General features: G+C 45.6%; 1 protein-coding gene across 1 annotated transcript; it reads left to right on the top strand.

The window, feature by feature from the left end:
- The first annotated feature begins 683 nt into the window (after nt 1-683).
- ctu2 (cytosolic thiouridylase subunit 2 homolog (S. pombe)) lies at nt 684-12,869 on the top strand. The gene is made up of 16 exons (XM_085181935.1): nt 684-992; nt 2,828-2,902; nt 5,012-5,090; nt 5,205-5,264; nt 6,325-6,385; nt 6,508-6,617; nt 6,694-6,935; nt 7,060-7,195; nt 7,292-7,423; nt 9,224-9,315; nt 9,413-9,510; nt 10,559-10,651; nt 10,734-10,836; nt 11,445-11,511; nt 11,911-11,969; nt 12,430-12,869. Exons 1-16 carry the CDS (start codon nt 937-939, stop codon nt 12,488-12,490), a joined length of 1,524 nt encoding a protein of 507 aa, XP_085038061.1. The 5' UTR covers nt 684-936; the 3' UTR covers nt 12,491-12,869.
- Nucleotides 12,870-14,523: the final 1,654 nt, after the last annotated feature.

Genomic DNA, 14,523 nt, shown 5'->3' with positions numbered 1-14,523 from the left:
GCCGGGGCCCTGGCCACTCCCACTCACCTGTTCCTCATGCCGTGATAATCAGTGTAGCCTACCTTAAAAGCTTATGAATCCGATTTAAACCATCTCTGGAGTCTTTAATTAAAAAACAAAAACAAAACCCTAAAAGAATCGTGTTGTTGCCATTTATTTATAAAGGTAGTAATGTTATGTTACCAGGGGAACAACAGCCTGTGCAAGAAAGGTTATATTAAACTAACCATCAGCAGGGATAATGTGTGTTTTTAGTTTGAATATGTGCATAGTGCATTGTCATCTAATACGAGTTTCTAGTATATGTAATGACTGCTTTTATCCATTTGTCTCTTTAAGGCTCTGATAGCAGTTGTTCTGCAATGATTCTGGGTTTCACTGATATGTGAGGGTACATAAAAACAACACTTACAGTTGCAAAACATTTAAACCTCACTGAGAAAATCTAAAATACAAAGTCACCATATCAGAATGTTAATAGTTACAGTTTGGTACTTAGTTTTCTTGCTCATATTTCTAAATGTATATAAAATGATAAGCCCAGTTCTACTCATACTGTTTATACTTAAAGACAGGGACAACAAAACAATGTCTGCGCCATAACGGCAACACTGAGGACACGCTGCAACACGTTCACATCACCTGAGCGACGTATACACCTGTGTCTGCAACACTTTCCAGGATTTTAAACAAACAGCCTACTCTCCACACCACTAGGTGGCGACATACATCACGGTGTACCAAAGAACCGTCTCCTACGTCATCAAACAGCGACACGATTCAGACGCGAGCCTGTGGCGTGAAGGCAGTGGGTCAGTGTCGGTCTGCTGATGAAAAGAATCCGCTGCTGGAGGTTTCACTGATCTCACAGTTGGAGCTCACTTTGGCTGCTTGCTGTTTTCTCTCCTAACGGCCGCGTTCACCGGAAAAGCCGCGATGTGTCAGGTGGAGGAAGATTACCGGGGAGAGATGGAGCGCGCCGCCGTGCCCAGGTAGGCTGAGGTCAACAGGTGCTGACAATAAGTATGTTTATGGATGAGAGTCCATGTTAAAAAGGCCCAGCGATGAAACGCAGATAAGCTTAGCTGGGATTTGATCACTATCATAACCGCATTACTTTGGATATCACATGGAGGGAATAACAGTCCAGGAGCTGCGATATTTTAGTAAATATTGACCCTGTGCACGAGAAAATGCTAACTTCCTGGTTTGAGACCGGATGTGGGGTTGTACATTTCCGGTAGCTTTACTTTGCGGTCAATCGCTACTGCGAAGATATACTCCAAAATTGATGTCCAAAACTCGAAAACGGAAAGATCGCGTTAAGTTACAAAGAGGAGAAGGTGGGAACACTCACCACTGTTGTGTCATAAAAATCTAATGATCAATTTTGATGTTTAAAGAGTTTAGATTGATCAGTTGTTTACATCATTAAACACAAGCAGAACTGCAGCAGAAGACACATCGTCCACATTCAGAAGCACATCTCTGTATAGTGACTGGTCTTATGATTTAAACAGGTAAATGTTCAGCATTCAAACTACAGGTGAACAATAGTCAAACCAGATGTTTCCCGTTATGTTGATATCAGCTAGTCAAGTACACACCTACACAGCATGTTAACAAACCGTGAAAAAAAGCCACACAAAAAATTAATGATTGCTGGTAACGGTTTCTATACATTAGTATTTACAAGGGTATGTTGTGACTTACCTTCAAAATTACAGCGGTCCCTCGCTATAACGCGGTTCACCTTTCACCTCGCTGTTTCGCAGATTTTTTAGTGCAAGTTTGCATGCTTATTTACGTCCTGCGTCCTGATCGCTGCAGACGATCTCCTCCGTCTCTCCTGTACAGTACAGAATCGCTGCATCTATCGCTAGCAGTGTGACTCTGAAGTGCAGTGCTGTATGTCCACGATGTACACGAAACGTTTTGCACCGTCAAAAAATAAAATTGGCTACTTGATTTCACCTATTGCTGGTTATTTTTAGAACATAACACCCGCATAAACGAGGGACAGCTGAGAAATATAACATTTGAATCCATTTTCTCTTTTCCCCTGAGGCGTGGGGGAAAAATATCGACAAGTCGATGAACATCATTTACAGATATATTGGGTAAATGCCCGAGACATCTATAGAAATGTAAATCGCCGCTTTATTTATTTATTTGCTTAACTTGTTTTGGACGTAAACAGGGCGCGAATAGGACACCGGAAACAAAGCTCCCCACAGGAGTTTCCGCACCGGAAGTAGCATATGCTAACGTGCACATAGTCAATTGTAGCCAATTAATCTTAAATGTATTGTTTAAAGTGCTAAGATCCGTGAGTACCGTTCACAAAGAGTTGGGGAATGGCCTCAGGGCCCTTTGTTCCTCAGTCATAACCAGACGGGTTGAAATGTGGGGATTTTTGGCTTAGATGAGCTGCAGGATTATTTATTTACACGTTGAAACTCAGAATCACAGAAGCGGACCTCTCTCCCTCATATATGAAGCCACAGCAGAACTTACAGCTTCAATACGAGTCCTGAAGTGATCCTGATATTAGTGAAATAGTAAAGACGCTGTGTTCACTGAAAATAGAATAAACGCATCAATTATTGAAACGGAGAAATGGTTCGAGTAAACACGTCACATGTTTAAAAATGCTTATAGTATAAATGAAAAACATCATGCATCACTGTTTGCTACTAGAACAACTCAAGTCTTTGGAGCTCTACTGGAGGAACCACAGAGAACCATAGAGAACACAATCCCAGATCTCACTGTCATCATCAGTGTCCTTCCTGTTCTAACATGCTGCTCTTCTCCTCTTTATTAGTGTTTCAAAGAAATGTGTCAAATGCAAAGAGGCGCCTGCAGCTTTGGTCATCAGAGCAGGAGATGCGTACTGCAGGTGAGCTGTGCAGCATTTCTAGATACAGAGCTGTGAGGGATAACACTGTAGACTGAGAGCTCGGCTGTGATGGCTGGGATGTTTGTAAGGTAAGCAGTGTGCCTCACTGCAGGGATACATGACTGCATGTGTGAGGACGGTGAGCGTAGCCTCATGGACAGTGGAGCAGACAACCTACAGGGTGGGTCGTTTCTATGGATACAGCGTAACAACATGGGAATGGTTGGTGATATTAAAGTCCTGTTTGTGGCACATTAGTATATGTGAGGGGGCAAACTCCTCAAGATGGGTGGTGACCATGGTGGCCATTTAGAAGTCGGCCATCTTGGATACAACTTTTGTTTTTTCAATAGGAAGAGGGTCATGTGACACATCAACCTTATTGGTAATGTCACAAGAAAAACAACGGTGTGCTTGGTTTCAACGTAACTTTATTCTTTCATGAGTTATTTACAAGTTTCTGACCTCTTATAAAATGTGTTCAATGTGCTGCCCATTGTGTTGGATTGTCAATGCAACCCTCTTCTCCCACTCTTCACACACTGATAGCAACACCGCAGGAGAAATGCCAGCACAGGCATCCAGTATCCGTAGTTTCAGGTGCTGCACATCTCGTATCTTCACACCATAGACAATTGCCTTCAGATGACCCCAAAGATAAAAGTCTAAGGGGGTCAGATCGGGAGACCTTGGGGGCCATTCAACTGGCCCACGATGACCAATCCACTTTCCAGGAAACTGTTCATCTAGGAATGCTCGGACTTGCACCCATAATGTGGTGGTGACCATCTTGCTGGAGAAACTCAGGGAACGTGCCAGCTTCAGTGCATAAAGAGGGAAACACATCATCATGTAGCAATTTCAAATATCCAGTGGCCTTGAGGTTTCCATTGATGAAGAATGGACCCACTATCGTTGTACCCCATATACCACACCAAACCATCACTTTTGTTGTTCCAACAGTCTTGGAGGATCCATCCAATGTGGGTTAGTGTCAGACCAATGTTTTTTGGTTTTGTTTGTTAACTTCACCATTCACATAAAAGTTTGCCTCATCACTGAACAAAATCTTCTGCGTGAACTGAGGGTCCTGTTCCAGTTTTTGTTTCGCCCATTCTGCAAATTCTGTGCCGATCTGGGTCATCCTCGTTGAGATGCTGCAGTAGCTGGAGTTTGTAAGGGTGCCATTTGTGAGTAGCTAATATCCGCCGAAGGGATGTTCGACTAATGCCACTCTCCAGTGTCATGCGGCGAGTGCTACGCTGTGGGCTCTTGCTGAATGAAGCTAGGACAGCCACTGATGTTTCTTCATTAGTGACAGTTTTCTGCCACATTTTGGCAAATCCAACACTGAACCAGTTTCACGAAACTTAGCAAGCAGTTTGCTAACTGTAGCATGGGAGATGGGTGGAGTCGTAGGGTGTCTTGAAATCTGCTGCAATGACCCGGTTACTGCGTTCACCAGATATCAACACAATTTTGCTCCTCACGTGTTAACCTCTTCGACATGTCAATGGCTGTGAACAAAGAGAAACTTGTAAATAACTCATGAAAGAATAAAGTTATGTTGAAACCAAGCACACCATTGTTTTTCTTGTGACATTACCAATAAGTTTGATGTGTCACATGACCCTCTTCCTATTGAAAAAACAAAAGTTGTATCCAAGATGGCCGACTTCTAAATGGCCACTATGGTCACCACCCATCTTGAGGAGTTTGCCCCCTCACATATACTAATGTGCCACAAACAGGACTTTAATATCACCAACCATTCCCATGTTATTACGCTGTATCCATAGAAACGGCCCACCCTGTAGAGCTTGGCATGATGCATCGAGCTCAGCCAGCCTGGCTCCGGCCTGTTTCCACAGATGCTTCATTAAATGGAAACTGTCGGCCCTTTGTCAGCTGGACTTCCTCCCTCAGTGAGAGACACGCGGCTCAGGCTGGTGAAGAATAGACGATCACTGGCTGCTGAGAAAACAAATGTTTTTCTGTACTGTGAGCCCAGCACGTTTTCTGAGATGTTTGAAAGTAATGTGTTTGCACCTGGAAGTCATGCGAGGTGTGTTTGCAGTGGCTGTGCTCACATGTTTCTGTGTCGTTCAGGCTCTGTTTCAAAGATTTCTTCACTCACAAGTTCAAAGCTGTGCTCGGCAAGAACAGGATCATTTTCCCCGGAGAGAAGGTAAGTCGTCCCTGACTCAACACAACGAAATTCACTTTGCTTTATTGTCCGAGTTTGTCTTTGACCCAGAAGAATCAGCAGAAGCTGAAAGTGTTTGTGACTCCTTTTATCCAGGTGCTGCTGGCTGTGTCCGGAGGTCCTTCTTCCTGTTCAATGCTCAGACAAGTTCAAGAGGTGTGTGTCACCGTCACCACAAGTCACTTCAGTTTTATTTATGTAGTGCAAATCACAACAACAGCTGCCTCCTTACATTGTAAGGTAAAGACCTTACTATCACACAACAGAGAAAAGCCCTGCAATCAGTAGGACAAGCAGCAGGCGACAGTGGGAAGGAAAAACTTCTTTTTAACAGGAAGAAACCTCCAGCAGACCCAGGCTCAGGGAGGGGCGGGGCCATCTGCTGCTACTGCAGGGGTGGGCAACTCCAGGCCTCGAGGGCCAGTGTCCTGCAGCTTTTAGATCTCACCCTGGGTCAACACACCTAAATCACATGATTAGTTCATTAGCAGAACTTGAAGACATGTTGAGGAGGTCGTTTAGCCGTTTGAATCAGCTGTGTTGGATCATCTGAAAGCTGCAGGACAGCGGCCCTCGAGGCCTGGAGTTGTCCCCCCCTGCGCTGCTGGTTGGGGTGAGAAAAGAACGAGGGGGCAAAGACTCGCTGTGGAAGAGACAGAGATTAATAATAAGTCATATTTAACTGCAGAGAGGAGAAACTCCCAGTGCATCATGGGAATCCCCCGGCAGCCTACATCTATTGCAGCATAACTAAGGGAGGATTCAGGGTCACCTGGTCCAGCCCTAACTATATGCTTTAGCAAAAAGGAAAGTTTGAAGCCTAATCTTAAAAGTAGAGATAGTGTCTGTCTCCTGAATCCAAACTGGAAGCTGGTTCCACAGAAGAGGGGCCTGAAAACTGAAGGCTCTGCCTCCCATTCTACTTTTAAATACTCTAGGAACAACAAGTAGGCCTGCAGAGCGAGAGCGAAGTGCTCTAATAGGGTGATATGGTACTACAAGGTCATTAAGATAAGATGGGGCCTGATTATTTAAGGAGCAGGACTTTGAGTTGATGCTGGATCCACTGTTTGTTTTTTGGGTATTTAAGTGGTAGAAAAGCATGAAATATTATATTAGTCTGTCAACTTCTTCAAACTGGCATTAAAAATATCTTTAACTGCCATAAATAGTTGATGCTGTTCTTGTTGGATTTATTGGAGCATCTTCGTCACAGGGTTTGAGTCAGAAGGCGAACAAGAAGCTGCGATTCGTGCCTGGCATCGCCTTCATCGACGGTACGCTACATCTGGTTGTACGCTGACAGTAAAGTTTCTATTTCTGCATCTCTGGAGACGTTTTTCTGAAATGATTCTGGCTAAAACAGAAACCTTGTAAAGGGGTGTGTCTTTGTTCCCAGAGGGTGCTGCGATAGGTCAGTCGGTGGAGGAGCGACAGAGGACAGTGGCTGAGCTTCAGGAGGTGTTTGAGGCCACTGGTTTCCCCTTCTTCATCTTACCTCTGGAGCAGGTCTGTGTGGAGCTGCTCTTAGTGAGACTGAAGCTGATCACAGAGCGTCTGTTAAATATACACGATGTTCTCTAAGGTCCTGGACCTGCCCGCGTCAGTCGTGGCGACCAATCCGTCGCCCTCAGAGCAACCCGCCGGCGCCTACAAAGCAGCCGTGGATCTCTTTGTCGAGACTGACGGCAGCAACTCTCCGACGCCACAGGAACCAAAGAAGACGCTGCTGCCTCACGTTCAGCAGTCGCACACGCTGATGCTGCAGCAGCTGCTCGGCTCAGTTAAAACACTGACGGCCAGAGAAGAGCTGCTGAGCACGCTAAGGTCAGAGGTCACTCGCTTCTACTACTCGTGATGCTTTTGTTGCTTAGACATGTTCCGAGCTACCTCCTGCAATCATCTGTCCACCACGCGAGCCGCTGACCTGACTGTGTCGTGTTCCTCAAAGGCAGCATCTGCTGGTGCACGCAGCTCGCACGGAGGGCTACAGGAAGCTGATGCTGGGAGACAGCTGCACCCGACTGGCTGTTAAACTGCTCACCAGTATATCACTGGGCAGAGGAGCACAGCTGGCCCAGGACACGGTGCGTAGACCTCGTTACCTCGTGTGAAGCATCAGCTCGTATTTCAAGTTTGAGTTAAAGCCAATCTGCTCTTAATGTTGTCGTTGTTTTAAACAGGGTTTCTCTGACTCCAGATACGGTGACGTCATATTAGTGCGGCCAATGAGAGACTACTCTGCCAAAGAAGTGGCTTACTACAACCACCTGTTCACTGTGCCCTGTGTTGTTGTTCCAGGTGTGGACACCAAGGTACGAAACATTAAAAGTGTTTCAAAAGCTTTAATGTGCAGCAGCAAAGCTTTGCTTTAGAGGACGTACGTCTAACAGCAAACGGTCCAGTCACAGCTGGAACAGCTGTCAGTCAGCCTGTGGGGGGAGCTGCAGGCGCTGTCAGCTCATTGGACGGCCTGTTCAAGTAGTACACAGGTGTCAAACTCTGGCCCGCAGGCCAATTTTGGTCCGCAGCCTAATTACATTTGGCCCGTGAAGCCAATACTAAATGACTATCAGAGCTGGCCTGCTGGTTTATACAGCTAACATGTATATTGTTTAGTATTAAGCTTTGCTTGTTCCATATTCAGTTTTTCAGCAAAACTTCTTTGAGTCCATAAGAAAAGATTCATTCTTATATCTGGAGGAAGATTTTTTTTTTCAATAAATATTAACGTTCGCGACTTTGTTCCAGTTTTGAATTTTGGCCCCCTGTGTGTTTGAGTTTGACACCCCTGAAGTAGTACAAAAACAAACAAACAGGAAAACAGAAATATTTCTGAAAATGGTTTGTTTGTTTGTTTGTTTGTTTGTTTGTTTGAAATTTCATGTAACAAACTGCAAACATGAACACAGATTCTTTTCCTCCTTAACTAACACACACGTCTGCTGTGTTCATATTTAACACAACACAGATGCAGACATGAGTGTATGAACTAACAGCATGTTTGCACTCTCTGCTTATATTACATCAGCGGTCCCCAACCTCCGGGCCTCGGACCGGGCCGTGAGTCGTTTGGTACCGGGCCGTGAGAGTTGAGGCTCAGGTGTGAAATGTTTAGTTTTCAGGGTTTTTATCGGTTTTCAGTTATTTTGTTATCGTTTTTATCGTTAGCTCGGTTTTCCTTGGTCTTTTCACGTGTGTTAGGAATAAATCTTCTTTTTTTTGGTACCGGTACTAGTTTGATTTTGTTGTATTTATCCGCGACACCTTAAAGGCCGGTCCGTGAAAATATTGTCGGGCATAAACCGGTCCGTGGCGCAAATAAGGTTGGAGACCGCTGTATTACATCATTGACACAACTTGTTGTAACATTGCTCTCAACAACGAACACAAAGTCACTTCAGGGACCAAACTGCGTTATATTTCTTCATGTTAACATGCAGGCCGCAAGAAGGTGTGACATGGGCCACAAGTGGCCCCCGGGCCACGGGTTTGAGGCCCCTGCTTCAGACCTGTGTTGTGGACGGCCTGCAGGAAGTCGGGTTCAGGCGTGCGCCCCATAACAAACAGGATTTTACTCTCTGATCCCGACTTCCACAAATAATCAAGATCATTCATGAAACGGGCGCCGTCAGTACAGATGTGTACAGATGTGTACATGACCTCTGCTGCTGTGCACTGTTCCCACGGGACAGTTTCCTGCTTCCCCTCCTTACATCTTTGAATCGTTCATGATTAATGTCCTCGTTCAAACAAAGCGTTCTTCTTGTTCTTCTCTGTAACTAAATGACCTCAAATTAAATCCAGGCTTTTACACATTCTTCACTGTGTTATCAGGAATAAGTCGCTTATTGTAGGTTTGTGGATGTTAAGCTGGGCTTCATGATGAATACGATGGTTTGGCTTAAACTGTGTGAACAAAGTTCTCTCTCAGAAACGAGGCTCCTAAACTTTGGCAGAGACAGAAATGGAGGGAGGTGTTTTTATGTTTGACATATTTATCATCTGAGACGTCAGGACCTTTGCTGTGTGCATCGTCTCTTCCTCTGCCTGCGCCTCCTCCAGGAGTTTCGGCGTTCCCAGCCTGAGTACAGTTGTGTTGCTCTGTTCCACAGACGGTGGAGAAGGCCAGCATCCAACGACTCACAGAGAGCTTTGTCACCAAGCTGCAGACAGACTTCCCCTCCACCGTCAGCACCATCTACAGGTTGCAGTTACACACATGCTTCGTGCACATCGGCACTTTGAACATATCGTGTGTGCTCAGACGGTCTCGCTGTTAAACCAGCACGTGTGTCACGCAGGACCAGCGAGAAGCTGCAGACGGCGTGTAGGAAACGGTCAGGAGGCGACGGCGGTGAGCGATGTCTGCTGTGTGTGTGCAGCCTGGATACTGCTGTGGGTGAGTGAGGCGGCCACAGCCTGCAGGTCACTGACACACAGAGGAACTCATCATCGGCACATTACACTGCTCCACTCCAGCTTTATTATTATTCAGCTTCATCTGCAGGTGCGCGTTCACTGTCAAAATAAAAGACGCACCAGATAAGAAGTTGCAACGCACGTTTGGACTGTGATTGTCTGCTAGAGTGGGATTTTCACGGCACATTCTGCACCACATCTCTGTGCGTTCATCATTTGTTTGAAGCAGCTCACCTCCTGCAAACACTTTTCCAAGAATGCGCTTCTGTTGTGGTTCAGACGCCTGCATTTCTTTGGAGGTGGAGGAACAGCAACGTAACTGCTTAGAGGAGCTTCTCCAACATCTTTAAGAGTCCTAAACAAATGTCTGTCCTCCTCCAGAAAATCTTATGTACGCAAACGCACGTTGCAACCTCTTAGCTGGTGCGTGTCTTTTATTTTGAAAGCGAACCACTGGATATATCCTCTAAATGTGGACAAACAGGAAGTGGAAACAAGGCCAAAGTGTTGCAGCCACAGGACTGTAATCACAGCTTTGAAGATTATTTTTCTTTCTCACTCACATTCATGTTAATAACAGACTGTGGAGCGTTTCATACAAACATCACAGAGCAGCAGCAGCGTCACACAGAGCCACATGGTCCGATCAATAATGGATCAATATCCTGTCATAATCAGGAAAAGAGCAGCAGACGTCGTTTCTATTACAGATCAATAATTATAACAGTAATATTGTGGTGATGGCACGTTATGACCACCTAATTACAAAGTAGTATGAAATATGTTATAGCTGAGTATCATGTTGTGGTAATAACATATTAATAACAGTGTAGTAATAATTCTACTATCTGTATTTATGTATTTAAATCTGTTTATAAGCTGACTGTGACCTCACAGGCTAATGCTGGATTATGAGGCTCTAGGCTGCTGTTCATTATTAGTGTTATAATCCTGGACGTCTCAGGTGAAAACATCTGCAGGACATCGTCCTGGTTCAGGACTGAACCCGTCTGTCTTCATCTTTTCAGAGGAGGCGTCTGCCTTCCAGGCCACGCTCATCTCAGATCAGCTGTCCGGGTCTAAGCGAGGCGGCGCTGCTGAAGCCCTGAGGCCAAAGCCGGGTACAGTCACTGCTTTAGACCTGAACAAGCTCCAGTTTACATGGATGCAAAGCTGTGTTTTTACGACGTTTCTGTTAAACAGGGAGGCCGGAGTCGCCGGCTCCCACCGGACAGTGCTGTTCCTCTGCAGAAGGGCGGGGCTGCGGGACACCAGGAAGTGATGGAGGTTGCTGTTCTTCTGCTAAGTAAGTGTTTATTTCCTGTGTCGGATTTATTACCCAAAAAGCTCTTTTTCACACATGTGTGGCAAATATTTGCTAAACTGTACGAGGTGCTTTGACGAGAGTCGGTAATGTAAGAAATAATCTTGTTTGCTGTCAGTTTGGACACTGGCCCGGCTTCTTGGTATCCTCTGGTTTAACTCCTGCTTATTTTGAGAATGCTGTGATGTTTCAAAATAAGAACTAAGATTGATCCTTCTCTTCTTAGCTCGATCGATCTGTAACTAGGAGAGGTCGTAGCTAGGCACGTTCAGGTTTGAGATAATTGTAACCACAGGCCCCTCTGTAGGTATAAGACCTGTAACATTACAGGGTAATCTATTACAGTGGCAGCATGCTGTCATTTGAACACTTCACATAAAGGTGCTTTCGTTCACACGTACAAAGTGTCTGAGATTATATCCTGTAGGATGGATTTGATCAGATGTTCAGTCGAGTCCTAAAAGTAAACTGGGAGAAACTTCATTCACGTTTCTTCTTCGGTGCATCGTCTCGTCTGCTGAAGCATCGACTGTGGACTCGTCCCTGTGGGTGCTCACAGCTCAGGTTTCTGTGTTGCACTTGTGTTACAGGCTACCAGAAACAACACGTCTGCAGAGCCTGTTGTGTTACAGCTGTGCACTGACTGTCAGAGACATGGTGAGTGACGACGTGTTTGACCCTTTCATGCATGAATTATGACGACCTTTATTCTTCTTTAGGCATAAACAAGATTTTTAAACATGTACTTTTCAAAGAGTTTGTTACGCTGATGTGTTGGAGTGAACATCAGTGTCCATCCAAGTGAACCATCAACACAAATGCATGAAAACAGCTGTCCACGGTAGTGAGGTCAGGGAGAGCGCGGTCACTGGTGTTTTTGTGTATTTATTGGAGTTGTGGCATCAAGTAGCAACACTTCAAACACACACCTGTGACTCAGACTTAGTCATCAGCGCGCTGCAGCGAACAGGAAGTCAGTGAGCAGCACACACCATGTTTGGTATGAACTGATCCGAGTGTGAAGATGTGACATCCAGATGTTTGTTTCCTTTGCAGTCGACAGTGGATCACCTCCCTCAGTACATCCTGTCAGAGGCTCAGAGGAGGCAAAGGAGGTGGGATGTTTGTTTCACTCTGTTTGCTTCATCATTAGGAACAGTTTCTCACTCTGAGTGCAGTTTGCAGACCTTCCTGCGTGATACTGACACTGTACACATGATGTAAAGTATGATGTCATATTTACGGTGGCTTTGGGAAAGTGTGTTGAACAGTTTGAGCTGCGTCTGTCTCGCTGTCCTCTTCGCAGTCGCCCACCCTGAAAGCAGTCTGTGTTAGTTAACCTGACCACAGGTACAACGTGCTGATGTGTAAAGAAGCATCACAAGGATGTAATGCTGTTTCCTGTTTCGTTCTAACCAAACAACGTTGTTCCAAATCGCATCGTTTCCACTTCTTTGTATGATCGTCTGTCGGCCAGCTGTGGTTTCTTTGGGGAAACAGCTGAGAAATACAGATGTTGCATCTACAGTGAGACTGCAGGCGATCGAGGGCTGACCGGGTCGTTGTGCTCTGTAGGTCTCAGATGAGAGAGGAGATCAGTGAGTTCCTGCTGGACGATGGTGACGAAGGAAATTAGAAACAAAAGGAGAAGCCCCGCCCCCCACGCCAGAAGAGGATGGAGGAAAGGTTTCTTCAAGGAAACTGACACTGACGCTTAAGTCCTGCAGGAAGGAGCTGATGTTTAACAATCACATCATTAGAGGTCGTGTGTGTGTGTGTGTGTGTGTGTGTGTGTGTGTGTGTGTGTGTGTGTGTGTGTGTGTGTGTGTGTGGAGCAATCTTGCATTCTTTTAAATGATTTAGTTTTTTTCTTTTCTTTGAGTCTTGCTTCTTCTCCTTAAACACACTTCCTGTTCTTGTACAGATCAGATTGTATCATGAATGTGACAACATGTAATATTAATCTCTTTATTTCCATCACGTCCTTAATAAACCTTCACATATCAAAAAGACAATATGGCAGTGAGTGGAACTATAGCAGGAGTCCATCTCCTCCTTGTGTGAGTCATATAAACCATGTTTACATGTTTACATCTACACAAACATCAACACAAATCAAAGACGCACAAAACAAAGTTCTATTCAAACACATTAAGGCTACGTCCACACGTACACGGGTATTTTTGAAAACGGAGATTTTTCGTTTTAAAAAATAATCCCGTCCACACGTAAAGGCAGAAATGAAGGAAACTGCTAGGAACATGCCAAAGCAGCAGGTGGTGCTGTATTCCTTTTTTTTTTTTTTTTTTTTTTTTTTTTTTTTTTTTTTTTTTCTTGCCTGTCCCGTTTGGTTCTTTTGCCATCAGAATTATTGTCTAAAGGCGAAGAAAGATGCCCAACGGATTTTCTTTACCAAATTGACCATCCCAGCTTTGCCGTAATGGTCCATTTGATTCACCTTTTATTCTTTATTTTATTTTCACTTGCTGAATACGGGACAGACTTGACTGGGGGAAAGAAAAGGGAGAAAGAAAGAGGGGAAGAAAAACAGTTGAGAAGAGGGACGGGGGAGAAGGGCAAAAAACAAAAACCAACAGAATAAGCAGGAAAAAAAAAAAAAAAAAAAAAAAAAAAAAAAAAAAATACATATATCGATCACCTGGATCACCTGTTGAGAAAGAAAAAAGAAAACAAGCAGAAGAAAACGAGAGTAATACAATAAACCACATCACAATGATATATGGGAATATGACAGTAAATACTAAATATTAAACATTATTGTGCAGCACGCAAGATCGACAGCACAGTGTGCATCGAGGTAGGAGCCAAAAAGGGTGTAGTTTGTGTGTGTGATCACCCGTGTGTACACCTGTGAGCATGGACGCGCTTGTTTTCTTAAAAGGTTCCCTCATGTAATGATCTGCTAGAGGGTGTGGGGGGCCACTGCCCCGTCCTCCAGGGCATGAAGCAGGTATGGAGGAGATCAAAACCCCAGACATCCAGAGGCCCCCAGAACACAAGAGACCAAGGAAGACCAACAGAGGGGCAGCCGCGCCACTGTCCCAGAAAGAGCTGAGGAGAGTCCCAGATGAGGGGTCACCCAGCAGCCACGGAGCAGAAGCCAGGGGGGGCTGCAGTGACGTGCCCGTGAGCTCCGCCGGCAGCCAGCTGTGCCTGAGTGACCGAGCCCCAGGCCGAGAGGCCGGGGGCACCCCACCTCCGAAGTGGCCCAAGCGAGCCCCAGGCTCCAGGCCCCGATAAGCAGCCGCCAAGGAGTGAGCCGGTGTGTACCCGGACGCCCACCCCCGGACACAAAGAACCACCAACGCACCGACGTCTGAGGGAGTCCGCCCCCGGCAGGGGAAGTGGTGGGGGGAGATAGGCCTCCAAACCTTGGAGGGCCTGAGCTGTCCTCAGAGAGGTGGCATCTGATACCCAACCTGACATACAGACACAGACATACAGGCACACACAGATACAAACATCCATTCCCACCCTCATGCTCTCATATGCACTTACTCCACACTCAACCAACGTGGAGACAGACATAAAGAGACGCTGTACACACAATCACACTCCCCAAGCGTACTCTACGAACCGGGTCTAGGTACCCTTGCCCCTGGAGGGGGGAACTGCACCCAGACCCAGGTTGTGTTACCCTTTTCCCTG

Source organism: Neolamprologus multifasciatus, chromosome 13 (genome assembly GCF_963576455.1).
Source record: "Neolamprologus multifasciatus chromosome 13, fNeoMul1.2, whole genome shotgun sequence".
Lineage (NCBI taxonomy): Eukaryota > Metazoa > Chordata > Actinopteri > Cichliformes > Cichlidae > Neolamprologus > Neolamprologus multifasciatus.
Note: the sequence above shows the minus strand (reverse complement) of the source record. Positions and strands in the feature narration are given on the sequence as shown.

What these genes read in the sequence shown, in the direction of transcription:
- ctu2 (XM_085181935.1), top strand. Translation starts at nt 937, where the DNA reads ATGTGTCAGGTGGAGGAAGATTACCGGGGAGAGATGGAGCGCGCCGCC. An exon ending in GCAGGAGATGCGTACTGCAG is followed by an intron (nt 2,903 to 5,011) that starts GTGAGCTGTGCA and finishes TGTGTCGTTCAG; the next exon opens with GCTCTGTTTCAAAGATTTCT. An exon ending in GAGCTGCTGAGCACGCTAAG is followed by an intron (nt 6,936 to 7,059) that starts GTCAGAGGTCAC and finishes TGTTCCTCAAAG; the next exon opens with GCAGCATCTGCTGGTGCACG.